Source organism: Gopherus flavomarginatus, chromosome 16 (assembly GCF_025201925.1).
Source record: "Gopherus flavomarginatus isolate rGopFla2 chromosome 16, rGopFla2.mat.asm, whole genome shotgun sequence".
Taxonomy (NCBI): domain Eukaryota; kingdom Metazoa; phylum Chordata; order Testudines; family Testudinidae; genus Gopherus; species Gopherus flavomarginatus.
The window spans coordinates 17666195-17694108 of record NC_066632.1 but is presented as its reverse complement, the minus strand read 5'-3'; the positions used below and the strand labels follow the sequence as shown (position 1 = coordinate 17694108).

The following is a 27914-nucleotide window of genomic DNA, read 5'->3' as shown; positions in this document are numbered from 1 at the left end:
CTGGGGAAGCCTGTCTGCATCCTAAGTTCCTTATCCCCAGCCCTGCCCCACCCCAGAGGCTGTGCCCCCAGCACCCCAACCCTGAGCACCCTGCTGCAGTGCAAACCCCTCATCCCCAGCCCCACCCCAGAGTCCTCACTTGAGGGGAAAAACGTGCAACTTAAATTTGGTGGTCAGTTTGGAGTATCATTGCGTTTAGCACAATACTTGATTATTTTACATCCTTTAAGGTATACAGGTGTTACAAAGTGGGAATGTTCTTAATGTTTTCTCTGACTACTGAGTGGGTGCCTCAGTTTCCCCTATGCATTTCTCAAGGATCTAGATGGTGAGATAAGGGTGTGTGATTGTTGTAGAGCCCTAGAGTGCCAGTGTGATGCCATCTGCACAGAGAATGGCCGAAACCCTGTCTCCGGGCAACTGATGGCCTGGGCTGCTCTCCTGCAAGGTGCCAACTGAAGGTGTTGGAGAACAAAGAGATCAGGTGGCCTCCTAATTCCTGGAAAAGGGACAAAGGCCAGGGGAGAGAGTGTCAGTGCCTGTGCGGACTTCCAGGAAGCGCATGGGGTGGAAGAGGATGCTGGGATGCTTTGGAACTACTCCATACAAAGCCAGTCAGGACTCTGGGGGAACCTCCTCTCTCTGAGCATACTGTCTCCAGAGCAAGACGCTTACACCTTCCTGGGTCTGACCTCAGAGCATTCAGCATGCCCTTCCACACTGTGCACTTTCCACAGCGAGTGTGCCCAGGCAGGTCCTGGGGCAACCAGAGGTCCCTGCACCCCAACTCTGCAGTCAGACACGTGACTCTCAACCAGCCTGTAAAACAGAAGGTTTATTAGACGACAGGATCACAGTCTAAAACAGAGCTTGTAGGTACAGAAAACAGGACCCCTCAGTCAGGTCCATCTTGGAGGGTGGGGAGCCTAGACTCAAGTTCTGGGCCTCTCCCCATTTCCCCAGCCAGCTCCAAACTGACACTCCCTCCTCTAGCCTTTGTGTCTCTTCTGGACAAGGAGGCCACCTGATCTCTTTGTCCCCAACACCTTCAGCTGGCATCTTGCAGGGGAAACTGAGGCACCCACACAGTATTCAGAAAAACATTAAGAACATTCCCACTTTGTCACAACAGGTGCAACAAAATATTATATCGTATATTGAAGCAGGCAAGTGCTGCTTCTGACTTTCCACTTTTAATTGACCCTTGTAATCTTGTGGTGCTGACGTGTTGTAGCTTCATTTTATATCAGCTTACAGGGTGGGAGCAGGGGGCGGGGGCACCACCATTTTGGGCACTACCAAAAATTATACAAACCTGCGGGAGAACTCAAAGGGAGTCACAGAACCATTAATGTGGAATCAGGAGGCAGGCTGAGCAGGCTGCCACTGCTGGTTGGGGTGGGGAGATTGCTGTGCTGTGCAGAGCCAGGGACTGATGTGAGAGGGTGTCCCCTCCCCCAGGATTGGTTGCTCAGGCTGCTGTCTGAACTTAAAGAGACAGCATGCCTAGATGCTCTTCCCTGACACACACACTGTTTCTGTCTTCCCCCTCCCCACTCACTCTCTATAACACATTCTCCCCTCCTCCCCTACACATACACTTCAGTTGAAAAGCCCACTGGCAATCCAGTAGGATGCCTATGGAAGGATGGGATTGAGAAACCTGCATCATGTGACACCACACACCTGCCCCATGAGGCATTGCAAACCTTTCTGAAAGCACCTTGCGGCCAGTTGCACAGTGGGATAGCTACTGCTCTCTGTGTTGATGCAAGAGCTGCTAATGTGGATGCGCTCTGCAGACACAAGGACTAATGTGGACATGCAACAGCAGTTTATTTTAAGTGGTATAACTTTTTTCGACAAAACTTCATAGTGTAGACATGGCCTAAGTTTGCTCTCAGGGAAGGCTAAGAGACATAGGTGTGTGTGTTACCTCCCTGTCTGGGTGGAATGAATGGCATAATTAAGGAACCAGTTGAATCTGACCCAGATCAACAGGGTGTCCCAGAGAGGCAATGCCAGCTTCAATGATCCACACTCTCAGCAGGGAAGGTGAGCACAGACCAGACTGCCCTCCTTCCCCCACCTGAGAACAGAGGACTGGGGAGGTCTGAGGTGGGGGATAAATACGAGGCCGCCCAGAGGCCCCCCGCCGCCAAATTGTTGCCGAAGACCCAGCACTTCAGCAGCGGGTCCCCGGGCAGAAGGACCCCCCTCTGCGGGTCTTCGGGGCACTTCGGCGGCGGGTCTCGGAGTGGAAGGACTTCCCACTGCCGAACTGCCACCAAAGACCCAGAGCAGAAGAAGCTCCGGGGGCCTGGGCCCCACGAGAGTTTTCTGGGGCCCCCAGAGCGAGTGAAGGACCCCACTCCAGGGGCCTTGAAAAACTCTCATGGGGGCCCCTGTGGGACCCGGTGCAAATTGTCCCACTTGGCCCCCCCCCCAGGCGGTCCTGGATAAATGTTGGCTTGTGGTGGAAGCTGGACTCTCACCTGGGAACTGACCAAGGAGGTCAGACTAAGGCTATGTCTACACTGCGTACCGTACAGCAGCACAAAGGTCTCCCACATAGCCACTCTCTGCTGGCAGGAAAGAGCTCTCCTGCTGGCAAAATAAAACCACCTCCAACAAGAGGCGGCAGCTTAGTTGGTGGAAGATACCGGTGCTTTTCGTTGATAAAACTTTTGTCGGTCAGGGGTGTGTTTTTTCAGACCCCTGACCGATAAAAGTTTCATCGACAAAAGTGCAGTGTAGACAGCCTGAGAGACAATCAGAGGCTGTTCACTTCAGCTTGGCTAGGAACTGGGCTAACCAGAATGGTCTGTGCTTTAACCATCACTGCTCTGTGCTGACCTAAGGACTTCCCATGCTGAGTTCTAGGTGACTAATAAACCTGACTGTTTTGACAGCGCTGTGTCACTGTAACTATGGGGTGAGGGGCATTAATTCCTGAAGCGTGTACAAGTCTCTATCAGCGTCTCTCTCAGCTGGAGCACAGAGCAGTGTTCCTGGGGAGAAGGAGAGCTGAAGCCCTGCAGTTCAGTCTCAGGAGTCAGTGAGGCTGAGTGGCCTGCCCTGGAGAAGGAGGGTCTGGCACCGGTATGGAGTTCCTCCAAGAGACTGGCTCACAGCTGAGGGCCTAGCATAGACCCTGTGGGTCCACGCTTGGCATTAGGGATCCCCTTCGAGCAGGCTGCAGTGGTATTTTAAATGTGCAGCGTGGCTGGTTCTGCCGGGCACCACCCTGTGTGAAGAAACAAGAGTGGGTGTGTTCCAGGCAGTGAGCTGGGCTCGGCAGGTGCCCAGCAACCTGCAGCTGCCCATCCCCATCCCCCACCACCAATTCCAGTGTAACCGGCTCCATGCCCTGGCAGCCCACGCCTGCAATACACAAGTGCAGGCAGGAGCCCCTCCAGGGGACAGGAGGGGCCTGGTCCCCACCCCCTCTATTCCATCCCAGCCCAGACTTGGGCTGCTTGCTCCTGACGCTGATGCTGGGAGCTGGGGCAGCCCAGCCAGCTGGGAGCATGAATGCAGAGGGAGGTGCCCAGGAAAGCTCCGACTCCCAGGACCTGGGCAGCACCTGCCACAGTGCCACCCAAAGGCCCTAACTGCTGGTGAACACTGGGCTTGCCTGACCCGCCAATAACCTGGCTTACCAATTGCCACAAGTCCCCCTGGAGCTGAACTGTGAGGCTGATCTATAGAGAGAATGCCACTGCCAGAGCATGCATGCAGCTCAAAGGGGATGGACACAGACCCACAACTCACCAGGGGCAGAGAGGCAGACCCAGAGTGTGGCATGGTGTGATGGGGTCCATGGGCCCACAGCCAGGCCAGCCTCTTATATCAGGGGCAGCCGCTCACACATAGTGCAACATAGCTGGGATCCAGGCCCAGAGCCTGACTGCAGCACTGTCCAGATCCCACGGTGATGGGCATGGTATAAAAACCTGAACAGCAGAAGGGAGGTGGAAGAGTGGAACAGTGGAAAAGTAAAGAGAGGGGGAAAGGAAAGGATGGACAGGAGCGGGGAGATGGACAGAGGCGGAGGTGTGGAGAGGAGTCGGGAGATGTGGGGGGATCTGATCCCTGAGGCCAGGTGTCACCCTGACCCTCCTGACGAGCTGCCTCTCTCCCCCCAGATGGCGTGCGCCCCGTGCAGCAGATTCCGCTGGCTCCGTCCCCCGACGTCCCTGTCTGGGATGTCTCGAACTTCTCCCTGGTGGATGGACAGCTGGTGCTGATGGCCAGGGATGAGGAGGTGAGGGGCCTGGGGGGAATAAAGGGGAGGTTGGGGAAAGGAGGGGTGGGGCTTGAGGGGTGGGATGAGAGGATGCAAATGAGGAGATGAAGGGCCTGGAAGATGATGGGGAAAGGAGGTGAGGGGCTGGGGTGGGGGGGAATAGGGACAAGGAGGTGACGGGCCTGGGTGGGGGAAGGGGACAAGGAGGTGAGGGGTCTGTGGTAGGGGCAGGGATGTCGCTCCCAGCATTGCACCCCATTAGTCACCGTGCCCCCAACTGGACTCTGGATCTGTTGAGGGCTCCTCACCCCCTGCTCCAGCCCCAGGGGTCCCTACTGAGCAGCTTTAGAGTCTACCAAGGGCTCCCTTGGAGGCTGAACTTGCTGCCCTTGGGCTGAGCCGGTTCCTGAACCCCCTGCTGGAGACTAGGGTAGCTTCTTGGGCCTGTGTATTGTCAGGGTGGAATTGGCACCAGGGGTCGGGGCGGGGCGGATCCAATGCCTGAAGCTGCCCCACAGCAGCCACTGCCCAGGAGGGTTGGTGGGGGGAGACTCTGCTCTGCTGGAGAGGCACCACTGGGAGAGGGCCCAGCCTTGCAGACCCTCTGGGCTTGGGCAGGGATAGGTGTGGGGAATGGAGGGGTGAGCAATGGAGGGGTGAGCGAGGCATGGGGAACAGAGAGACTGGGCAGGTGGCAGAGAGGGAGGCTGGGCGGAGGGGATGGAGGTGTCAGGGAGGGATGGAGACTGGGTGGAGGGATGGAGGCATGGGGAGGGAGAGAGGCCAGGTGAAGGGATGGAGACTGCGGGGAGGGAGGCCAGGCAGAGGGGCTGGGATTGCCAAGGTTGGAGGGAGGCCTATGGAGGCCATGGGGAGGGAGGCCAGGTGCAGGGGATAGGACTGGTAGGGAGGGAGGCCCAGCAGAAGGGATGGGGGCTGTGGGGAGGGAGGAAGGGAGGCTGGACGGAGGGGATGGGGGCTGTGGGGAGGGAGGCCAGGTGCAGGGGATGGGAGCAGTAGGGAGGGAGGCCCAACAGAAGGGATGGGGGTCATGGGGAGGGACAGAGGTCCAGTGGAGGGATGGAGGCCATGGGGTTGGCAGAGAAAGCTCAGTGGTTTGAGCATTTGTCTCCTAAACTCAGGGTTGTGAGTTCAATCCTTGAGGGGGCCACTTAGAAATTGGGGTAAAAATCAGTACTTAATCCTGCTAGTGAAGGCAGGGGGCTGGACTCAATGACCTTTCAAGTCCCTTCCAGTTCTAGGAGATTGGTATGTCTCCTATTATTATTATAGAAGGAGAGGGGCCGGCAGAGGGAGGGAGTGACAGGGAGGGGGAGAAGGAGGGAGGCCCAGTGGAGGAATGGGTCAGTCAGTTGCTGATGTTCTAGGCTCTGTTCCTTACTCCCAGGTTTTGTACAAGAGCCGGAACAGAACTGGCAGCTCCATTTCGGAGACCAACGCTCATCCATCCCTGAGCAGCAGGAGGGACACCGGTGAGTGAGCCCTGACACAGTGCCATGCACACTGACACACATGTACACACACACAAGTGCATGCATGCATTCATATGCACACACTTCTATATGCACACTCATACTCATACACGGGTACAATCACATACTCACACGTGTACACTTACACATGCACTCTCACATACATGCACACACACATGCCACCCGTAGCCCGCTACCCAGTGCTGTGTGTGAGCCATGCTGCTGTGGGCTGTGCGGATGCAGCTCTGGGGAGGAAGCGCTCTGAGCAGAGATGTCTCGAGTGTGTCATGGCTTCCTCTGTGCTGTGCGTGCTGATCCTGAGAGATAGGGCCAGGCTCTTTCCTTCCCCCTCCCCACCCCCCAGGGCTCCCAGCTACCAGGGCGCTGATGGGGGAGACGCCCCAGCCCAGGGATCAGCTGGAGTGATGGGTTCGTGGTGCTGGCTGCTCTGTGCCACGCGGAGAGGTGAGTCAGGGCAGCCTCAGCCAGCTTGCCCTCTATGGGCACCCCAGCACCTCCAGGCACCTGCCCCATGGCGCTAGGAGCAGGAGCACTAGGAGCCTCCCCCTGCCAGCCACAGATGCTCCTGCTGGGGCTGAGTTTGGCCTGAAGGGGAGCACGCCAGCTGGGTGGGGATGCAGAGGAAGGGAGGGGATCCACTCCAGTGGTTCAGTTTGGGAATTGGTCCTTTGTCCCTCCACTGAGCTCAGAACAGCCTGTTGGAGAGACATCATGGGGGCAAAAGATGCTGTTTGGCAGTTGCTGGGCTCTACCCCAAAGGTAGCTGCATTACAGGGGCAAGGATAGCTCCACTGTATCCACAGGCAGGAAACAGGTGTGGGACTGGGGGCACATGGGGTTTTTTTATTACTAATGGGAGCAGAGATTGGTTTTATTGGTTTTGCAGCTGTCATGATTGCATTGCGACCAGAAGGCGGCATAGTCTAGGAGTCAGGCAGGCCCGGATGAATCTTTTGTGGGCCCGGTGCCCAGGGCCATCCTTAGGCATATGCAGCTGCATAGGGCACCATGTCCTGGCAGCAGCACCAGTCCTGGCAACTAGCACTAGCCCTTGGCCGCATGCCCCAAGGGGAAGGGCTGTCCCTAGGGGTGTGTGGGGCTCCCGAACAACTCCCTCGGCCCTGCCTCTTACCCTTCCCCCCTGCTCTGCCCCTGGCCCACCCCCACTTCCCCCAGCAACCCCGCACTCACCAGCAGCGGTGGGAAGCGGAGCAACCCGACCCCAGCCCTCTCTACTCCACCAGCTCCCAGGCGCGGCGCTCCGCTTCCCGCCACCGGTGAGTGCGGGGAAAGGATCTCCCTCCACACTCACCGGTGGCGGGAAGCGGAGAGACACGGCTCCAGCCTGCTCCGCTTCCCTTGCCCCGGCCCCAGCCATGTCGCTCAGGTTAGGGAAAGGACCGTCCCCGACTCTCACTGGCAGCGGGAAGCGGAGTGCTGTGACTTCGAGCTGGTGGAGTAGAGTGGGCTGGGGCTGGGCTGCTCCCCATCTCACTGCTGCTGGTGAGTAGGGGGGGGATCCCTTCGCCCAAGCCTCCTCCCCCCCGAGTGACACAACTGGGACTGGGCTGCTCCGCTTCTCGCTGCTGCTGATGAGTGTGTGGGGGGGATCCCTTCGCCCAAGCCTCCTCCCCGCAAGTGACATGGCTGGGGCTGGGGCAAGGGAAGTGGAGCAGGCTGCTCCCGGCCCCCACTAATCCCTTGGGCCACTCTGGGCCTGTGGGGCCCCCCAAAGTGGCCCCTCACAGCTCCTGCCTCACAGAGCACTGGCGGCACGGCGAGCTGAGGCTGCGGGGAAGGAGGACAGCAGGGGAGGGGCCAGGGACTAGCCTCGAGCTCAAGGGCTGGGCAGAACAGTCCCGCGGACCACTGTAGTTTGCCCACCTCTGGTCTTGGTGCCTCTGTGGTTAGTGCCTGTGTGAACCCCCTTCCCTGGAGCACACACAGCCCAGATATTGCAGCACAGGGCTAGTACCTGAGAGCTGGGCAGTGACACCACCCACCAGTGGATGGCACTGCTGTCCAAAGGGGCCGCGTGACAGAATAGGACACATGATTGTTCCCAGGGTCCTACCAAGTGCTGGGAACTCAGATGACTTTTAAATTTGGTGCTGACCCTTTAAGAACCCCCATCCCTTGCTCTGAGAAGGGGCTGGGTACCATCTGCTGCCCCCACCGTCCTGTCTTGCCTCTTGGGTGCCAGCTCCACCACACCCCGCCCTGCCCAGCCCCCAGTGGGGTCAGCTCCCCCGCCCCCTGTCCTGCCCAACCCCCTCCAGGGGGTCAGCTCCCCAACCCTCTGCCCTGCCCAACCTCCCCAGGAGGTCAGCTCCCCCACCCCCTGTCCTGCCCAACCCCCCACCCCTGGGGCTCAGCTCCCCTACCCCTTGCCCTGCCAAGCCCCGCCCCAGGGGATCAGCTCCCCCACACCCTGCCCTGTCCAGGCCCCTGTGGGGTCAGCTCCCCCACCCCCTGCCCAGCCCAGCTCTGCCCCGGGGGTCAGCTCCCACACACCCTGCCCTTTATAACAACCCCCACCCAACCCCTGGGGGTCAGCTCCCCCACTCGTTGCCTTGCCCAGCTCCCCCTAGTGATTAACTTCCCCACACTCTGCCTTCCCCCCTCCCTGGGCTCCTCTTCCCACATCACACCCTCCCCATTCCAGGGGCCCAATCCCCTCCTCAGCACTGCCCCCAGTGCCTGCTCTCCCTCTGCTCCCCCCAAAGACATCCAGATCTGGGATGGGGCCATCTGCAGAGGGTGGCTGAGCCCCAGGTGACACTTTCTGAGCACTCAGGGGCTGGTGCTTTGTGCTGAGCCTCTTCCTGTCCCTGCGGCTGGCTCTGCACCTCCCACTTCCTCCCAGAGCAGCTTGACTAATGGGGGTGGGGGCAGGAACTGGGACTGATGAAGGTTTGAGCCCCTCCAGGGGGAGCGGTAACCCCATCCCTGCTCCCCTATGGGAGGCTCCAGCCCTGGATCAGACACGCCTAGGGTGACCAGACAGCAAATGTTAAAAATTGGGACAGAAGTTGGGGGGTAATAGGAGCCTATAAGAAAAACACCCAAAAATCGGGACTGTCCCTATAAAATCAGGACATCTGGTCACCCTGTGCCAGGGGTCTCAAACACGCGGCCTGAGGAGTTACTTTCTGCTGCCCGTAAGCTCCTCGCACCCCCTCCCCCCCAGCCTTTACCTAGAGCGGCTCTGGCTCTACACACACCGGGGGAAGGGCAGACTCCCTGCCTGGCCTGCCCCCGCGCCGCTCGAGGAAGGGCTGGAACGTGGGGAAGAGGGGACACAGGGATCTGTGTGTTGCTCTTGCTTCAGGCCCTGCCCTCAGCAGCTCCCATTGGCCGCGGTTCCGCATTCCCAGCCAACGAGGGCTGCTGGGGGCAGTGCCTGAAGCAACAGCAACACACACACCCCTGTGCCCCCTTTCCCCCAGGTTCCGTCCACTTCCTGGGGCGGCACAGGGGCAGGGCAGGCAGGAGCCTGCCCTTCCCCTTGTGCACGCCAGGCCAGAGTCCCCCTCCTGCACCCGAACCCCCTGCCCTGAGCCCCCTGCATAGCAAGGGCCTCACCATGTCCCCAGGGCAGGAACTGCATGTCCCCTAAGGGGATACAGGTCCCATTGCTGGGGTAGGGTGGGCTGCATCCTGGAGAGCAGCAACTGGAAAGGACTTAGGGGGTCACAAGTGCCCAGGAGCTGCCCATGCAATACTGGGACTGAAAGGGCTAATGCCAGGGTATAGACCAGGGGTGGGCAAACTTTGGCCCACGGGCCGGATCCATTTTAAGCCGGCCCCCAAGCTCCTGCTGGGGAGCAGAGTATGGGACTTCCCCAGCTCCGGCGCTCTAGATGAGGTGTCAGGTTGGGGGCCGCACAGTGTGGCTTGGACCTGCTCCAGCCGGGGCACTGGGTCAGAGGCCACACCACTCAGCTCCCAGAAAATGTAGTATGGCCCTGCTCCAGGGCGCAGGGTCAGGGGCTGCACCACGCGGCTCCCAGAAGCAGCCTCATGGTCCTGCTCCAGCACTAGCAGAGTTGGGAGCCGCTCCATTTGTAGGAGCCAGAGAAGGGACATGCCACTGCTTCCAGGAGCCTGCACCCCTGAGCCTCTCCCCACGCCCCAACCCCCTGCCCCAAGCCCTCATCCTCCTCCAACTCTCCAAACCCCTTGATCACAGCCTGGAGCATCCTCCTGCACCCCAAATCTCTCATCCCCAGCCCCACCCCAGAGCCAGCACCCCCAACCAGAACTGCACCCCTTCCTGCACCCCTGCCCCAGCCCTCATCCTCCTCCTACTCTCCAAACCCCTTGCTTGCAGCCCAGAGCAAACTCCTACACCCCAAACTCCTCATCCCCAGCCCCACCCCAGAGCCTGCACCCCAACCAGAGTTTTCAACCCCTCCTGAACCCCAGCACCAATTTTGTGAGCATTCATGGCCTGCCATACAATTTCTATTCCCTGGTGTGGCCCTCAAGCCAAAAAGTTTGCCCACCCCTGGTATAGACAGAGCTATCGAGGAGCAGCAGGGAGTCTTACTGCTGGATCCGGCACCGAGGAGCCCATCACTGGAGACTGGGTCCAGTTCCTGGCCTGCTGCTCCTCGACTGCTCTGTCTATACACTGGCATTAGCCTTCTCAGTCTCAGCATCGCACAGGCAGCTCCAGGGATCCTGGGAATCAATTCTGCATGAGAGGGGAGCAGTGCAGGCTAGGGCTGCTGGGGTAGGTGCCAAGCCAAGCAGGGACCAGAGGAAGCTCAGAGCCAGAACAGTCATCGAGAAAGGCAGAAGAGATCAAACCCTCCTGTCCTGGTCCCCTGAGCTGCCCCATAAGGGCTGGTGTTGGGACAAATGCCCCCTACAGGCCAGTTATTCCAGAGTTGGCCACGAAGGGGAACTCTGTACCTTCCTCGGGAACATCTGGTGCTGGCCAAGGTCAGTGGTGGGAGAATTCCATCCTCTCTGATCCAGCATGACAATTGAGAGCTCAAGACAGAGGGGCACAAGAAGAGCTGTAGCGAGGGTGGGAGGGGGAGAGGGCAGGGCTGAGATAGCAGGGGTCTATGCATTGGGCCCAAGGGGCATTAGCAGAGCTGCAGGGAAGCCCTCAGCTGGGATGGCAGGGGCTGTGGGTTGGGATTGAGGGGCACTGGCTGAGCTGTGGAGAGAGCCACAGTGGGATACCAGGGGACTGCGAACCAGGACAGAGGGGCACTGGAAGAGCTGGGGGGAGTCCTGCACAATGACATTCCCAAGCCCAGTGGCCATTCAGGTTCCCAGGGCCCCTGTCCCAGGTACCCAGTTGGTTCAGTTGACTCCCTTCTGCCTCTCTGACTCCCCAGCACTGTCCTGGGTATGACGGGTTGGATCACAGAAACCCTCTTGTGAGCTTCCACCCAATGTGCCAAGATTACCTCTGCTCCTGCTTTCCCTGCCAGCTCAGGACTCCAGCACCTTGTCTTGCTGAGCCAGACATGCCCGTCTCCTCCAACACAGACCCAGGGTCTGAATGACTTGCCCCAAAGCTGCAGATTTACCTGAAAGCAGCTAACAGAAGTGTTCCTGTCTTTAACACAGAGGGTACGTCTTCACTACCCGCCGTATCGGCGGGTAGCAATCGATTGCTCGGGGATCGATATATCGTGTCTCATCTAGACGCGATATATCGATCCCCGAACGCGCTTATATCGATTCCGTAACTCCACCAACCCCAACGGAGCTGCGGAATCAACAGGGGGAGCCGCGGACATCAATCCCGCGCTGTGAGGACGGTGAGTAATTCGATCTTAGATACTTCAACTTCAGCTACGTTATTCACGTAGCTGAAGTTGCGTATCTAAGATCGATTTTCCCCCGTAGTGTAGACCAGCCCTCAGATACCCAACTCCCAGTGGAGTCTAAACACAAATAAATTCGTTTTACCCTGTATAAAGTTTATACAGCAACTCATAAATTGTTCACCCTGTATAACACTGATAGAGAGACATGCACAGTTGTTTGCTCCCCCAGGTATTAATACATACTCTGGGTTAATTAATAAGTAAAAAGTGATTTTATTAAATACAGAAAGTAGGATTTAAGTGGTTCCAAGTAGTAACAGACAGAACAAAGTAAGTAACCAATCAAAATAAAATAAAACACACAAATCTATGTCTAATCAAACTGAATACAGATAAGATCCTCACCGGTTCCAGAATGCTCTCTTTTACAGACTAATCTCCTTTTAGCCTGGGTCCAGCAATCACTCACGCCTTTGCAGTCACTGCCCTTTGTTCCAGTTTTCTCTCAGATATCCTGGTGGTGGGGTGAGGGTGGAGAGGCTCTCTCTTTAGCCAGCTGAAGACAATTGTCCTGGTTAATGGGAGACATCAAGATTCCAAACCACCATTAATGCCCCACATTTTGCATAATTACAATAGGCCCTCAGAGTTATATTTCATATTTCTAGTTTCAGATACAGGAGTGATACATTTATACAAATAGGATGATCACACTCAGTAGATTATAAGCTTTGGAATGATGCCTTACAAGAGACCTTTTGCATGAAGCATATTCCAGTTACATTATATCCACTCATTAGCATATTTTTATAAAACCATATAGACTGCAACGTCACGCTGGGCTCGCAGCCCTTCTCCAGTTCCCTCCCCGAGCTAACCTCCCAGAGGGCTGGGATCTCTTGCTGAGTGTGGTTGATTCTTGTAGATCTCTCCTCTGAGGGGAAGAGCTCACCCAGCCCTCGGGCCCCAGGAAGAGGCACTGAGAGCGACGTGTCAACCGGCTCCCAGTTCAGTAACGTGAAGGTAAGAAAATCCCAACTGCTGAGCTAGGACGAGAATCTTGCCCTGACCCAGGGAGCTGGGAATGGGAGACGGGACAGGCCCCAGGTGTCATACCCCAGGGACATAACTCCAGAGAGGGACACAGATCCCAGAGATGCTCACACATCTCCCTGGGGACACCGAAGAATGCTCACACATGCCCATAGGGCTATGTAGGAGCACACAGAGACCTGCACCTTGAGCCCAGTGGCCATGCAGACTACCAGGTGCCCAGCTGGTCTGGTTGACTGTCTTCTGCCTCTCTGGCCCCCAGCATTGTCTTGGGCTCACAGCCCTTGTCCAGTCCCCTCCCCTAGCTATCAGGGTAGCTCTTCTCCCTCCCACCTCCGCACCCCTAGCGCTGGCTGAGTGGCACGAGAGCCTTGTTACTGTTGGCAATTCCTCATCTTAGGGGCTGATATGGAAGAGGTTAAGAGAACGCAAAGGCCGGACTGCATCCAAGCCCGATTCCCAAACAGCGCCCCTTACGGACGGCGACAGGTACACCGCCACTGCTCTTGGCATGAGAGCAAGAAGCCTCAGTCCCATATTCCCCTGCTCAGCCAAGGCCCTAGGATCTGAGGAGTTTGGGGACTATGCCTCCTCTGAGCAAAGCCCGTGAGCACCCCTACAAGGAGGCCAGTGAGGGTGATCAGATGCCCTGGTTGTGAGGGCAGTGTAACAACCCATATAGGGTTCAGTAGAACAGCAGCCCCTGGTGTGCAGGGTGCTGGGAGTTCCCCCCCAGACAGGACTGAAAGTGTGGATGCCCCTGGGAAGATCTCCCACCCTGCAGCCTCCTCCCTTCCTAGGACTAGGGCAGGCCATCCCTGTGTCCCCTAGGGCCCCTGCTGCAAGTGTGTGCCCCCCTGCCCTCGAGGCCGGGGCCTAGGCAGATGGGTGGAATCACTCCCCACAGCAAGGAGCTGGGTACAGCCGTGCCAAAGGATCCTGTGTAGCATTTATCCACGGCATCAGAACCCCCTTGCCCCTAGGCCACCCCAATGCTCTGGGCACCAGGAAGCTGGTATCTCCAGCAGGGAAGCAGCGGGCATGGGCAAATGCTTATCACTGTTTGTGACGCAGTAGGGAGCGGGGTGGATTGACCTGGGAATGTCATTTAGTTTTACTGGGACTGTCTGTATGGGGGATGGGAGAGCAGGGGATGACTTTACGTGAGGAACAGTGCCTGCGCCTGTAACCTGAGCCAGGACAGGGAGTGGGGCGAGTCGACACCTTTGCCTGGGAAAATGGACAAAGGGAGAGGGGGAGAGAAGGAGGGGGAGAGAGCCTGCTGTAGGGGTTTTGGTTTCAGTTTCGGGCTGACTGGGAAGAGGCAGAGAACCCCAAATCTGGGGTCTAAGATCCTTGCCCCCCAAAGGGACCTGGCTGAGGGATTCTGGTTGTACCTACAAGCCCTGCTTGGGACTGTGTTCCTGTCGTCTAATAAACCTTCTGTTTTACTGGCTGGCTGAGAGTCACGGTGAATCACAGGAAGTGGGGGGTGCAGGGCCCTGACTCCCCCACATTCTGTGACAACTGGTGAGATCTACTGCACCCCGTGGACAGCGCTTCCTGCAGTAAGTGGCTGGGGAGCAGTAAAATGAAGGGGGATTGACAGGAACCAGGCGTGCTGAAGAGTCAGCGAGGGACGGTTTCAGGGGGCAGTTAACCCCTGGGAGTGTGTGACCAGCAAGAAGGACTTTTGCCGTAACAGGGTCCCCCAGGGGATCGCAGCGAGCAATCCCGGGGCGGACGAGTCTGCCGCTCGACCCTGACAGAGAGGTGGTGACCTCGAAAGTTCTGGCACACTAGGGGTCTCCCTGGAAACTGTGGAGAGCGGCGAGCACCCAGGCCTGTGAGTGGCCAGCAGGAAGGTGTATGCCAAATGGCTTAAGAGCAACCTGGTGGAGCTATGCAAGCAGAGGGGGCTGCACAGTGGGAGGCTCATCAAAGAACAGCTGATTGCCCAGCGGGAGAAGAGAGACCGCTTGAATGAACTGATCCCTGTCTCTGAGGGAAGCAGCCTGGCAGATGCAGCGCAGGCACCAGTGTCTGTCCCAGCTGGGAGTGGTCAGCTGGCTGCTGAGGGCTTCCCAAGACCCCTCCTTCCTATGCCTAGGGGAAGGGCAGGGAGGAGCCCAGTGAATACCGAGGGCACCATGACACCCCCAGCCAGCAGGGGATCCTCCCAGTGAAGCTCGCTGGCCATCAGGAGATCCTCCCGGCGAAGCTCAGCAACTGGAATGGGAAAAAGATTTAAAACTGAGAGAGCTGGAAGATCACAAAAAACAGAGACAGCATGAGCTGGAGGAGAAAGAGACAGAGACAACATGATGAGAGACAGAGGCAGCATGAACTGGAGGAGAAAGAGAGACAGAGACAGCATGAACTGGAGCTGGCGAGGCTGAGGGGCAGTGAGCCCCCGGCTGCAGTGATTGAGGGGGGACCCAGGACTGCGTGAAGCTTTGATAAGAGCATGCTGGCCCAGCATAAGGAGAGGGAGGATGTGGATGACTTCCTGGATGCCTTTGAGACGGCCTGTAAGCTGCACCAGGTTGATCCTGTGGACAGGCTCCGGGTTCTTACCCCCTTACTGGACCTCAAAGCCGTGGCACTGTACCGCTAACTGGAAGGGGTGGAGAAAGGGGACTACAAACTATTCAAAAAGGCCCTCCTATGCGAGTTTGGGCTGATTCCTGAGATGTACCGGGAAAGGTTCTGGAGCCAGCATAAAACCCCTGAGGTCTCATATCTGCAACTAGTCAGCCGCATGGAGGGATACGCCAGCAAGTGGGCTGTTGGGGCCCAGACAAAGGTGGACCTGGTTTAACTGATCATACTAAAGCAACTGTATGGGCGGTGCCCATCCGACCTGAGGCTGAGGTTGATGGACAAAAAGCCAGAGAACCCGCGACATGCAGGGCGGCTGACCAATGAGTTTGTGAAGACCCAGTCAGGGAGTGGCAGGGAGGAGTCCCAAAGGAACAGGCCCACCGCAATGCAGAGAGTCACCCTGGGACCTCCCAAAAGGGGAGTATGAAGAACCCCCTCTCAAGGGGAATACCTGGTGTCAGGGCCAAGCGACCGGCTCGAGGGGACCAGCGAGACGTGGGCTGCTATTACTGTGGCCAGAGAGGCCACATATGGTCCCAGTGCCCCAAACTCAAGGACAGACTGAGTAGACCGAACCCACACCGGGTTAACTGCGTAGAGACCAAGCTGGACGAGGGACAGGCTTCCCAGGCAAGGGGAGCTGGCAGCTTATCAACTGGTTAGGAGGGAGGCGGCCCCCAGGCCAGCTACTCTGGGGGACTGGATGCCTCGGACTCAATGGTCTCCGTTAACAGGGTGGGCGCGGGGCTGTCCCTGTGGAATGAGTGGCTTGTTCCCCTGGAGATGGATGGGAAGAAGGTCGCTGAGGTGACGCTGGTCTGGACCGAGGTGGTAGCTTCAGATCGGGTGATGCCCAACACCTACCTGACCCTGACAGGGTTGGGCAGGACTCCATTCAAGGTGCCTGTGGTGAGGGTACACCTGAAATGGGGAGCTAAGGAGGGCCCCAAGGAAGTAGGGGTGCACCACCATTTGCCCACTGAGGTATTAATGGTGGGGGACCTGGAGGACTGGCCAAGCAACCCCTAGGGTGCCTTGGTCATTACCCGTAGCCAGAGCCGGTGAGAAGCACTACGCCCTGACTTCAGGGAGGGTATCTAGCCCGAGATGCAGGATCCTATCCCGGAGGGGAGGGGTGCCCAGGGACACAGCTCAGGGAGGCTGCAGCTTCAGACCCAGTCAGCGAAAGGGAGCCAGTCCACATCCCTTCCCCAGTTGCTGAGTTTCAGGCCGAGTTGCAGAAAGATCCCTCCTTGCAGAAGCTAAGGGATCTGGTCAACCTCAGTGTGGTACATACCATGGGGAGAGGTTGCCAGGAGAGGCTCCTGTGGGAAAGAGTGTTCCTATACCGAGAATGGGCTCCCCCAGGGGAAGTGGAGTCATGGGGGAGCAGGAGGCAGCTGGTGGTCCCCCAGAAGTTTCACCGCAAGTTACTGTACCTGGCCCATGACATCCCTCTCGCAGGGCACCAGGGAATCCGTGGCACCAGGCAGAGGCTGCTACAGAACTTTTACTGGCCAGGGGTCTTTACTATGGTCCAACAGTATTGCCGATCTTGTGAACCCTGTCAGTGGGTGGGGAAGGCCCGGGACAAGGGGAAAGCAGCTTTGAGACCTTTGCCCATCAAAGGGGAACCTTTCCAGAAGGTGGCTATGGACATAGTGGGACTTCTCAGTAAGACGACCCGGTCGGGGAAGAAATACATTTTGGTGGTGGTAGATTTTGCCACCCACTACCCCAGGCAGTGCCCTTAGCTTCTATTGAAGCAAACACTGTGGCGGATGCACTGCTGACCATTTTCAGCCGAGTGGGGTTCCCCAAGGAAGTCTTGACCAACCTAGGGTCCAACTTCATGTCAGCCCTGCTCCGGAGCTTGTGGGAGAAATGTGGGGTCCGGCACACCTAGGCCTCAGCATACCACCCCCAATCCAAGGGGCTGATGGCGAAGTTCAATGGAACGCTAAAGATGATGCTGAAAATCTTTATGAACCAGCACCCGTAGGACTGGGACAAGTACTTACCTCACCTGCTGTTCGTGTACAGGGAAGTACCCCAGGAGTCTACTGGGTTCTCACCTTTCGAACTGTTATATGGCAGGAGGGTAAGGGGGCCCCTGGACCCGATGAGAGATGAATAGGAGGGGAAGGCCACTCCCGATAGAGAATCCGTGGTGGAGTATGACCTGACCTTCTGAGAATGACTGGCTGAGCTCATGGGCCTGGCCAGGGAGAGTCTGATATGACCGCACGGCACAGGCCCGCGCCTACACCACCGGGGATCAGTTGATGGTTCCCATCCCCATGAGAAAAATAAACTACAGGCTTTCTGGGAAGGTCCCTTCAAGCAGCTCAATGAGGTAAACTATGTGGTGGAGCTGTCTAACCAGGCACATCACCGCCGGGTGTACCATGTCAATATGATGAAACCATATTATGACAGGGGGAATGTGGTGTTGGCCGTGTGTGGATATTGGGAGGAGCAGGGAGCTGACCCTTTAGTAGATCTATTCCCTGATACAGGAGCTGGCTCCCCCCTGGAAAGAATTCTCCTCTCTGATCAGCTAACCCAGTGGTCCCCAACCTTTCCGTCTGGCAGGCGCCAGATGAAGGACTGTGGCGGCAGTGGAGCATCCGCCGAAATGCTGCTGTATTTCTGCGGCATTTCAGTGGCAACGCTTCTCGATGATGTCACTTGGTGGCGGCAAGCAGCGTCATCGAGAGGCATTTCCGCCGAAATGCCGCAGAAATTCGGCTGCATTTCGGCGGATGCTCCACCGCCGGCCAGGACACGGGTGCATTTATATGCCCTCACAGGCACCATGGTGCCCGCGGGCACCACGTTGGAAACCTCTGAGCTAACCCCTGCCCAGCAAGCTGAGATCAGAGGTGTGCTCCATCTGTATGGACAGCTGTTTTCCAACCAGCCTGGACGCACTAATTTGACTCTCCACCGGGTGGAGACCAGATCACATCCTCCTATAAGATGCTCCCCCTTCCGTGTCACAGGAAAAACTGCTCAGGACCTGGAAAGAGAGGTCAGGGAGATGCTGGCTTTGGCGGTGATTCAGCCATCTTCCAGCCCTTGGGCCTCGCCGATGATGCTGGTCCCCAAAAAGGACGGGTCTATCCGGTTCTGTGTGGACTATCGGAAGCTTAATGCCATCACCATTTCTGATGCCTACCTCATGCCCAGGCCTGAAGAGCTCCTAGACAAGCTCGGAGGCGCTTGGTACCTTACCACCATGGATCTTACAAAGGGCTACTGGCAAGTGCTGCTGGATGCTGATGCCAGGCTGAAATCAGCCTTTATCACCCCTCTGGGGCTCTATGAGTTTCTGATTCTGCCTTTCGGCCTCAAGGGAGCGCTGGCCACCTTCCAGCGCCTGGTGGATCAGCTACTGAGGGGGATGGAGAGTTTTGCCGTGGCGTATATTGACAACATCTGGGTCTTTAGCCAGACCTGGGAGGACCATGTGTCCCAGGCTAAACAAGTGCTGGACCGGCTCCAGGAGGCAGAGCTGACCGTAAAAGCTGAGAAGTGCAAGGTGGGGATGCTGAAGTACCTTACCTGGGCCATCAGGTGGGGAGCAGCTGCCTAAAGCCGGAACCAGCCAAGGTGGAGGTGATCAAAGACTAGCCCACTCCACAAACCAAAAAGCAGGTCCAAGCCTTTATTGGGATGGCGGGGTACTATCGAATGTTTGTGCCCCACTTTAGCACCATAGCTGCCCCCATCACTGGACTATGCAAGAAGGGGAAGCCAGACAAGGTGGTCTGGACCAAAGAGTGCCAAGAGGCTCTCCGGGTGCTGAAGGAGGCTCTGGTCAGTGGCCCAGTTCTGGCAAACCCAGACTTTGATGAGTCCTTTATGGTGTTCACTGACGCCTCAGACACGGGACTGGGGGTGGTGTTAATGCAGGATGATGAAAAGGGGGAGAGACATCCCATCATGTACCTGAGCAAAAAGTTGCTACCCCGGGAGCAGAACTACGCGACCATTGAGAAGGAATGCCTGGCCATGGTATGAGCCCTTAAGAAACTACAGCCATATCTGTTTGGGTGACACTTCACCGTGTACACCGACCACTCTCCCCTGACCAGGCTACACCTGATGAAAGGAGTCAACTCCAAGCTCCTGAGGTGGAGCCTGCTCCTGCAGGATTATGATATGGAGGTGGTCCATGTGAAGGGAAGTGCCAACATGATAGCAGATGCGTTGTCCTGGAGATGGGGCCTTGAACTTCCCCAGGTCACTGGTCAGAGTGACCCCGCTCAGTTCAGTCTCGAAGCAGGGAGAGATGTGACACAGTAGAGAGCAGGGTGGATTGACCTGGGAATATCATTTAGTTTTACTGGGGCTATCTACATGGGGTATGGGACAGCAGGGGATGACTTTAGGTGAGGGACAGTACCTGTGCCTGTAACCTGAGCCAGGAAGGTGGGAGGGGCAAGTCAACACCTTTGCCCAGGAAAATGGACAAAGGGAGCAGGGGGTGGGGAGAGAAGGAAGGGGAGAGAGCCTGCTGGAGGGTTTTGGTTTCAGCTTTGGGCTGGCTGGGAAGAGGCAGGGAACCCCAAGTCTGGGGTCTAAAATCTTTGCCCCCCTGAGGGACCTGGCCGAGGGGTCCTGGTTGTACCTACAAGCCCTGCTTGGGACTGTGTTCCTGTCGTCTAATAAACCTTCTGTTTTACTGGCTGGCTGAGTCACGGTGAATCACAGGAAGTGGGGGGTGCAGGGCCCTGACTCCCCCACACTCCGTGACACTGCTCCAGAAGAGGCTCTGAACTCGGCCCCCTTGCTGTGGGCAGAGACTGGGTTGGGACCGGCAGGAGGACTGGGCAGGACATGACCAGCTCCTTCTCCCCCCAGGCTGCCAAGCCGGCATGGCTCCCGTGAGTCCCTGCTGCCTGCACCAAGTGCAGCTGAGCTGGATCTGAGTGGTGAGGACGTAGTGATCCGCCCGCTGCACAGCAGCATCCTTGGCGAGAAGTTCTGCTTCCAGGTAATGGTGCTGCTGGTCCAGGGACTCTGGGCAGGTCTCCCTGCCTCCTCCATGGTCCCAGGGCACCTCACGATGCAGCACACCCTAGGGACCAGCCCCTCCAGGGCCAGAGCGCATTGTTGCCCTGGGGCACCAAGGGCGAGGATTGAATGGGGGTTACCCATGGAGCAGCACAAGCCCTAGTTCCAAGGCACCAGCCCCAACCCATGAGCACCAGTCCTGTCCTGGGCACACAGGACGAGCCTGAGCAGATTCTTGTCCCCTCCTCCCCTCCATGGCAATGCTGGCCACTGACCCAGCATGACCCCGCACCAGGTCCCCTCTGCTTTACTGCAGCTGTGCTCCCCGCACTGATGACCTCCCCCCGCATCCCACAGATAATCAACGCTGAGGGGAGCCGCTGTTTTGGCTGCACATCAGTGGCTGAGCGGGACCGGTGGATTGAGAACTTACGCAGAACCGTGCAGCCCAACAAGGTGAGATGGCCCCAAAATGCCAGCTGCGGAGCGGCTATCCCCCACCATGTCAGCTGGAGAGCAACAGCGCCCCCCCCCCAAACATTAGCTGGGGAACGGCTATGTCCCCCCGAAATGCCAGCTGGGGAATGGCTATCTCCCCCCACAATATCAGATGGGGAGCTGTGCCCCCTCAAAACACCAGCTGGGGAGTGGCTATGCCCCCCAAAATTCCAGTTGGGGAATGGCTATTCTCTCTGCAATGTCAGCTGGAGAGCAGCTGCGCCCCCCCAAAGACTAGCTGGGGAATGCCTATATCCCCCCGAAATGCCAGCTGGGGAATGGCTATCCCTCCCGCAATGTCAGTTGGGAAGCAGCTGCACCCTCCCGAAATGCCAGCTGGGGAATGGCTATGTCCCCCAGTCCTCGAAATACCATCTACACCCCCCAACATTCCAGCTGGGAAGTAGCTGCGTTCCCCTGCACCCCGACACGTCAGCTGGGGAGCGGCTGTGTCCCCCCCGACTCACCAGCTGGGGCAGGGGAGTGCAGCCATTCCCATCTGCACCGGGCACAAGGAATTCATCCTCTGCCAGTTGTCCTTCACATCACCTGGCCCCTCAGCGCCCCCCCACCTTTGCCCTGCCCCACAGCATCCTGGCTTTCTCCCTCCCCATGAACTGCTCCCCTTCCATGTGAGCAGGGGAGCTCTCCCTTCTCCTGCATTGCTGTGGCGTGTCCACACCCCTCATGTTGTGCCGTTCCCCCAGGACAACTGCGAGCGTGTGGAGAACAGCCTGAGTCTCTGGGTGTACGAGGCCCGAGACCTGCCCCCCAAGAAGCGCTACTTCTGCCAGGTGCACCTGGATGGCGCCCTGTACGCCCGCACTACAGCCAAATCAGCGGGTGCGGATGGGGCACTCTTTTGGGGCGAGCTCTTCGAGCTGGCCACACTGCCAGCAGTGCGGGAGCTGCACATCAGCGTGCTGCGGGAGGAGGAGGGGCGGCGGCGGGAGACCAGCCCCCTGGGCACCGTGATCATCCAACTGAGGGAGCTGGCTGCCTCGCGCCAGCCCTTGGAGAAATGGTACCCTCTGTGTGGAGCTGCCCCCAATCGGGCACCTTCTCTGCGGCTGCGCGGACGCTACCAGGAGATCCAGGTGCTGCCCATTGTGAGCTACAAGGAGTTCGCCGAGTACATCACCTTCCACTACCGAGAGCTGTGTGCCAGGCTGGAGCCGGCTATTGCTGTGCGCCACAAAGAAGAACTTGCCAGTGCCCTGGTGCATGTGCTGCAGAGCACAGGCAAAGCTAAGGTATGGCCGAGCCACCACGGAGCGCTCCCAGCCCCAGGACATCTGAACTGTACTGGAGAGCCTGAGCTAGAACCGGCTCAGCAGCCCCCATGTGGGCCAGAGAGCCCTGCTGTGCTCCTAGGGGCAGGAGCCAGGGCATGACCCACTGCAGGGGGCAGGGAGCTGTTCTGCAGGCCTATGGGGGGGAATCCCCCCTTCTGTCCCAGGATGTGGGTGGTGGGCTGCCTAGCATCACCTCCTGGGGTATAATTGGAGGGCTCAGCCCAGAAAGGAAGGGCTGTCCTGCCTGGCAGGGGGAGGGGGAGGGCTGGGGGTGGCACTGTGAGTAGTTCACAGGCCCCTGGGCAGTGAGTCGTTCACAGGCCCCTGGGCAAGGGTAGTCAGGGTCTTTCCCCAGCTCCTTTCCTCGGTGCCTGGAGGAGCAAAAAGCCATTAGCAGCACCCCCTCCCTGACCCCACAGCCAAACCCAGCATGGCAGTGCTGCAGCACCCCTGAGCTGGGTGTGTGTTGCAGGGATGGGGCCAGGTGGGCCCAGGGCTGGGGGCTGGGGATGGAAAGTCTGGTTCCCAGTGACCCCACTCCCTCTGGCCCCATAGGCATTTCTCATCGACCTGGGGGTGGCAGAGTTGGACCGCTTCGACGACAGAGAGGCACTGATCTTCCGCGAGAACACACTGGCAACCAAGGCCATTGACGAATACATGAAGCTGGTCGGGGGGCAGTACCTGTTGGACACACTGGGTACGGGCCAGCCAGCAAACACACTGGGGGTGGGGGTGGTAACGGTGTGTGTGTGAGAGAGAGGGAGATAGATCATTTGGCTAACGGGCTGGGAGGGAAATGGATTGACAGCTAGCCCACAGAGTGTGTGTGTTTGTGTGTGTAATAGGCCAGTTGGCTAACACGTGGAGGGGGGTGTGTAATGGGCCAGCCAATTTACTGGTGAGTTTGTAGTGGCAGGCTGATGCCCTGGGGGGCAATACACATTGCGGTGGGGGGGGAGTGCAGAGAGAGGATGCTGGCTTTGGAGCGAGATGGGCCTCCAGGGCCTGTTCCTTGCAGCACTTTGCTTTCTCCTTTCTGCCAGTGACGTCCGGATCCTGCTCCCTCAGCCCCTATGGCCAAGTGCATTTGCATCAGGCTGAGCTTCAGCCCTTCAGCTCTGATCAGAGAGTCCTGACTCTGGCCACACAGTGCCCAAGATGGGGCGGGGCAGCCAATGCTATTCTTAGCCAGGCTCAGACCTCACCTAGTAGAGGGCAGCGGTAGAGTGCAGCTGTTAACACACGTACACACTCATGCATGTACACACAGGTACATGTGCATACATGCACACCCTTGTACACATCCACACATGCACACTTGTATGTGCACATACATGCACACACACACTTGTACAAACATACACATGCACTTGTGCACACACATCCTTGTACATGTACACATGCACACACATGAGCCCACTTGTACACGTATGTACACACATGTGCATGCACACTCTCATATACTCACACACAAGTGGGCACATTCTTTGGGCATCTCCAAATGGCCAGCCGGATTGTACTATGCCTGTTGTGTCCTGCCTGGCCACAGCCCTGGCACCTCATCTCTGGACCCCCGCCCCGAGGCTCCGTGTCAGTCTGTGCTCTTCCATGTGTGTTGCAGGGGAGGCTATTGCCCAGTTGTATGAGTCAGAGGATAGCTGTGAAGTTGACCCCAGCAAGTGTGCAGCCAATGACCTGTCTGACAACCAGAACAATCTGCGGCAGGCGTGTGAGGAGGTCTTCCAGAGAATCACCAACTCCTGCGAGTGAGGGAGAACCCTCGGGGGACGGGGGGCTGGGCTTACCTGAGGGAGAAGGGACAGGACTTGGCTTGCAGGAAGGGAGGGGCAAAAGCAGGGCCAGGCTTTCCTGGGGGGGCAACACAGGGCTGGGCTTGCCTGAGGAGGGGGAAGGAAAGGGATAAGCACCATAGACACTGACTTCATGGGTGCTTCAGGGCTCGAGCACTCACAGAAAAAAATTGGTGGGTGCTCAGCACCCTCCGGTAGCTCCCCACCCCAACCCCCAGCTCCAGCTTACCTCCGCCTCCTCCGCAAGCATGCGCTGCTGCGTCCTGCTTCTCCCCCTACCCTCCCAGTCCTTGCGCCGTGAAACAGCTGATTCACTGGGCAGGGAGGGGGCGGAGTTAGGGCAGGGACTTTGGGGATGGGGTTGGAATGGGGCAGGGGCAGAAAAAGGGTGGAGTCAGGGCAGGGCCAGGGTGGAGGGGCGTGGGCACCCACCAGCGCTGGAGAAAGTTGGCACCTATGGTAAGCAGAGGCTTAGTGTCCTCCCACATGGACAAGTCCCAGCAGCCCTGTGATGCTTTCTTGCCACTCTGTTGCCTCCAGTATGAAGGAGTCTTTCTTGTGGTAGCTGGGAGTCAGCTCCCTGGCACCACCAGCCTTCCAGCTGCTCATGCCCTCTTCTCAGGACTTTACCAGTCCTACTGTGCTTGTAGGTTAACAGTCAGTGCTCCCCATCCCCAAGCTCCCTTCAAAGAGCATAGCCCTGTAATATCCAGCCACTGTTACTGGGCACTTGCTGGTGTTACTAGGCTCGCTGTCCCCCAAAGGGAACAGTGCACACACCAGCTGGTTTGGTTCAGCTGAGGATTCGCACTGCCTAATACCACAGCACTGAGCTATGTTTATGATAAAAGAAGAATACATTTATTTACAGTGAGTCAAAGACTCAGATGAGTCGTAAGAATATTGGAGACAGAACTGGGTACACAGATAAAACAAAGCATGAACTGCAGTCGCAGGCCCACACTCACGCATGGTGGCCTTTCCAGTTTAATAGAGTAGATTCTCTCCCGTGGATACAGCCTTTGACAGAGCTGCTAGTTTTCAGCCACAACCAGGATCCAGGGTTTCATGACTCCCCACTCCCTTCAAGGGGTTTCCTCAGAAAATGGATGCTCATATGTCCTTTTGCTTCTCTTTAGCTTTCCCTAAACTCTCTGTTTTTTCCCCTGAAACCAGGCTGACCCATGTGGTTCCCTTCCTGGGGTGCTGGTCCCAGGGAGTGCTCCCACATTCCTATTTGTTGCATAGCCCCCTGTCAACCTGTTTTTCATGTTGAATTTCACACATAAATGGGGTCCCCGTTGTGTTGGCTTTACAGTGCATCATCTACATCAGGGGTAGGAGAAGAAACATACTGTGTCTGGAAGAAAACTTGTTTGTCAGTTCTGCCGAGTTCAGAACGTATTGTAGTAGATATGCATAACTTCTTATGTGCCAACTGTACGTCGATCTCACAGTGCTTACTATGACCAGTGTGCTATAAGCTTTCATTTGACACCCCACACTCTCTGCAGATAAATAGAATCATAGAATATTAGGATTGGAAGGGACCTCAGCAGATCATCTAATCCAACCCCCTGCTAAAACCAGGATCAATCCCCAGATTTTTATCCCAGTTCCCCAAATGGCCCCCTCAAGGATTGAACTCACAACTCTGAGCTTAGCAAGCCAATGCTCAAACCAGTGAGCTATCCCTCCCCTATGACAGCAAAGTGTTAGGTGCAGTGAGTTTGTCAGGCCTGGTAGGCATTGCTGTTACAGACCAGGGAACCCTTTGCCAGTTGACACTAAGGGGTTGTTAGGGTCCCAAGCCCCACAAGGGGTTCCCCAAACCTCCCACTGAACTAACGTCTCTCCTTCCCTGGCTCCAGTGGCTGGGTTGGCCACAGGAAGGATTCCCCCCTCCTCAGCTCCTGTGGGCACTGTGGGGTCTCCTGGTGGATGGCCATGGGGCCTGTTTCTCCCCGGCTGAGGCCATTGCAGGGGCAGCGGCACTCCCACCAGCCTCCGTCAGGGCTGCCCATTCGCAGGGAGCCTGTGTTCCATGGGGCAGCCCTGAGGGGAGGGAGCCACTACTGGAAGTCACGGCCCTAGAGTTGGAGGGGGGTCTGGAGGATCGCCCACTATGCTCCCATCACCCCAAATCTGGGTGGGAGCTGGGCCAACACAATAATGGGTAGCCAGGCCTGACCTCAGGGGGAATGAGGGACATGGAAGCATGAGCAGAACATTGGGGTGAGGCCTGGCTCTGGGACCCCAGGGGCAGCGCTGGCCCCTGCGGATATGGGGAGGTTAACCCCTTCTTTCCCGGGCTGTTTTCTCAGGGAGGCATCGTGAGGACCTCTGGTCCCATTGGCTGCCAGGGATTGTCTGAGAGATGCTGGTGTTTAACTGGCACTGGCCTCCTCCCCCTCACCATCTGTGCCTGTCTCCTCAGCGCCTTTCCAGTGGAGCTCAGCGAAATCTTTGCAGCGTGGCAGGGGGATTGTCTGGAACGGAAAAAGGAGAACATTGGGCAGCGGCTCATCTCGGCCTCGCTCTTCCTGCGCTTCCTATGCCCAGCCATCATGTCCCCCAGCCTGTTTGGCCTCACCCAGGAGTACCCAGATGATGCCACCTCCCGCACCCTCACCCTGGTGGCAAAAGTCATCCAGAACCTGGCCAATTTTGCTACGTATGTATCATGGCTTGTCTCTGCCCAGGGGCCTGCCCCTCTGCAGGGTGATCCTGTCTGTATCACGGCTTGGCTCTGCCCAGGCCTCTGCCCCTCTGCGGGACAATCCTGTCTGTATCACAGCTCAGCTCTGCCCCTCTGCGGGACAATCCTGTCTGTATCACAGCTCAGCTCTGCCCCTCTGCGAGGCAATTCTGTCTATATTGCAGCTCGGCTCTGCCCAGGGTTCTGCCCCTCTGTGGGGTGATCCTGTCTGTATCATGGCTCAGCTCTGCCCAGGGCTCTGCCCCTCTGCGGGGTGATCCTTTCTGTATCATGGCTCAGCTCTGCCCAGGGCTCTGCCCCTCTGCGGGACAATCCTGTCTGTATCACAGCTCAGCTCTGCCCCTCTGCAGGACAATCCTGTCTGTATCACGGCTCAGCTCTGCCTCTCTGTGGGGCAATTCTGTCTATATTGCAGCTCGGCTCTCCCCCTCTGCGAGGCAATCCTGTCTGTATCACGGCTTGGCTCTGCCCAGGGCTCTGGCCCTCCTTGGGGCAATCCTGTCTGTATCATGGCTCAACTCTGCCCAGGGCTCTGCCCCTCTGCGGGGCGATCCTGTCTGTATCATGCTCAGCTCTGCCCCCCTGCAAGACAATTCTGTCTGTATCACGGCTCAACTCTGCCCCTCTGCAGGGCAATCCTGTCTGTATCACGGTTCGGCTCTGCCCAGGGCTTTGACCCTCTGCGGGACAATCCTGTCTGTATCACGGCTCGGCTCTGCCCCTCTGTGGAGTGATGCTGTCTGTATCATGGCTCGGCTCTGCCCAAGTCTCTGCCCCTGTGCAGAACAATCCTTTCTGTATCACGGCTCGGCTCTGCCCAGGGCTCTGACCCTCTGCGGGACAATCCTGTCTGTATCACGGCTCGGCTGTGCCCCTCTGTGGGGTGATCCTGTCTGTATCATGGCTCGGCTCTGCTCAAGGCTCTGCCCCTCTGCAGGATAATCCTTTCTGTATCACGGCTCAGCTCTGCCCCTCTGCGGGGCAATTCTGTCTATATTGCAGCTCGGCTCTGCCCCTCTGCGGAGCAATCCTGTCTGTATCACAGCTTGGCTTTGCCCAGGGCTCTCACCCTCCGTGGGGCAATCCTGTCTGTATCATGGCTCAGCTCTGCCCAGGGCTCTGCCCCTCTGCGGGGTGATCCTGTCTGTATCACGGCTCGGCTCTGCCCAGGGCTCTGACCCTCTGCGGGACAATCCTGTCTGTATCACGGCTCGGCTCTGCCCCTCCGTGGGGTGATCCTGTCTGTATCATGGTTCGGCTCTGCCCAAGGCTCTGCCCCTCTGTGGGGTGTTCCTTTCTGTATCATGGCTCAGCTCTGCCCAGGGATCTGCCCCTCTGTGGGGTGATCCTT

At 57.6% G+C, this 27914-nt stretch overlaps 1 protein-coding gene across 6 annotated transcripts in view; it reads left to right on the top strand.

Annotated features, from left to right (window-relative positions):
- RASAL3 (RAS protein activator like 3) overlaps positions 1–27914 on the top strand; it is a 74564-nt gene that overhangs the window by 22305 nt on the left and 24345 nt on the right. For all 6 annotated transcript variants that reach the window (XR_007769893.1, XM_050925777.1, XM_050925779.1 and 3 more), the window contains 10 exons: positions 4149–4267; positions 5658–5742; positions 12484–12581; positions 13012–13100; positions 20085–20217; positions 20595–20693; positions 21443–21988; positions 22586–22730; positions 23655–23799; positions 26282–26518. Coding sequence is in view for 5 of the 6 variants with exons in the window: in XM_050925777.1 (XP_050781734.1) it covers positions 4149–4267; positions 5658–5742; positions 12484–12581; positions 13012–13100; positions 20085–20217; positions 20595–20693; positions 21443–21988; positions 22586–22730; positions 23655–23799; positions 26282–26518 (1696 nt within the window). In the remaining variant the exon portion in view is untranslated. The remainder of the gene's footprint in view (positions 1–4148; positions 4268–5657; positions 5743–12483; positions 12582–13011; positions 13101–20084; positions 20218–20594; positions 20694–21442; positions 21989–22585; positions 22731–23654; positions 23800–26281; positions 26519–27914) is intronic.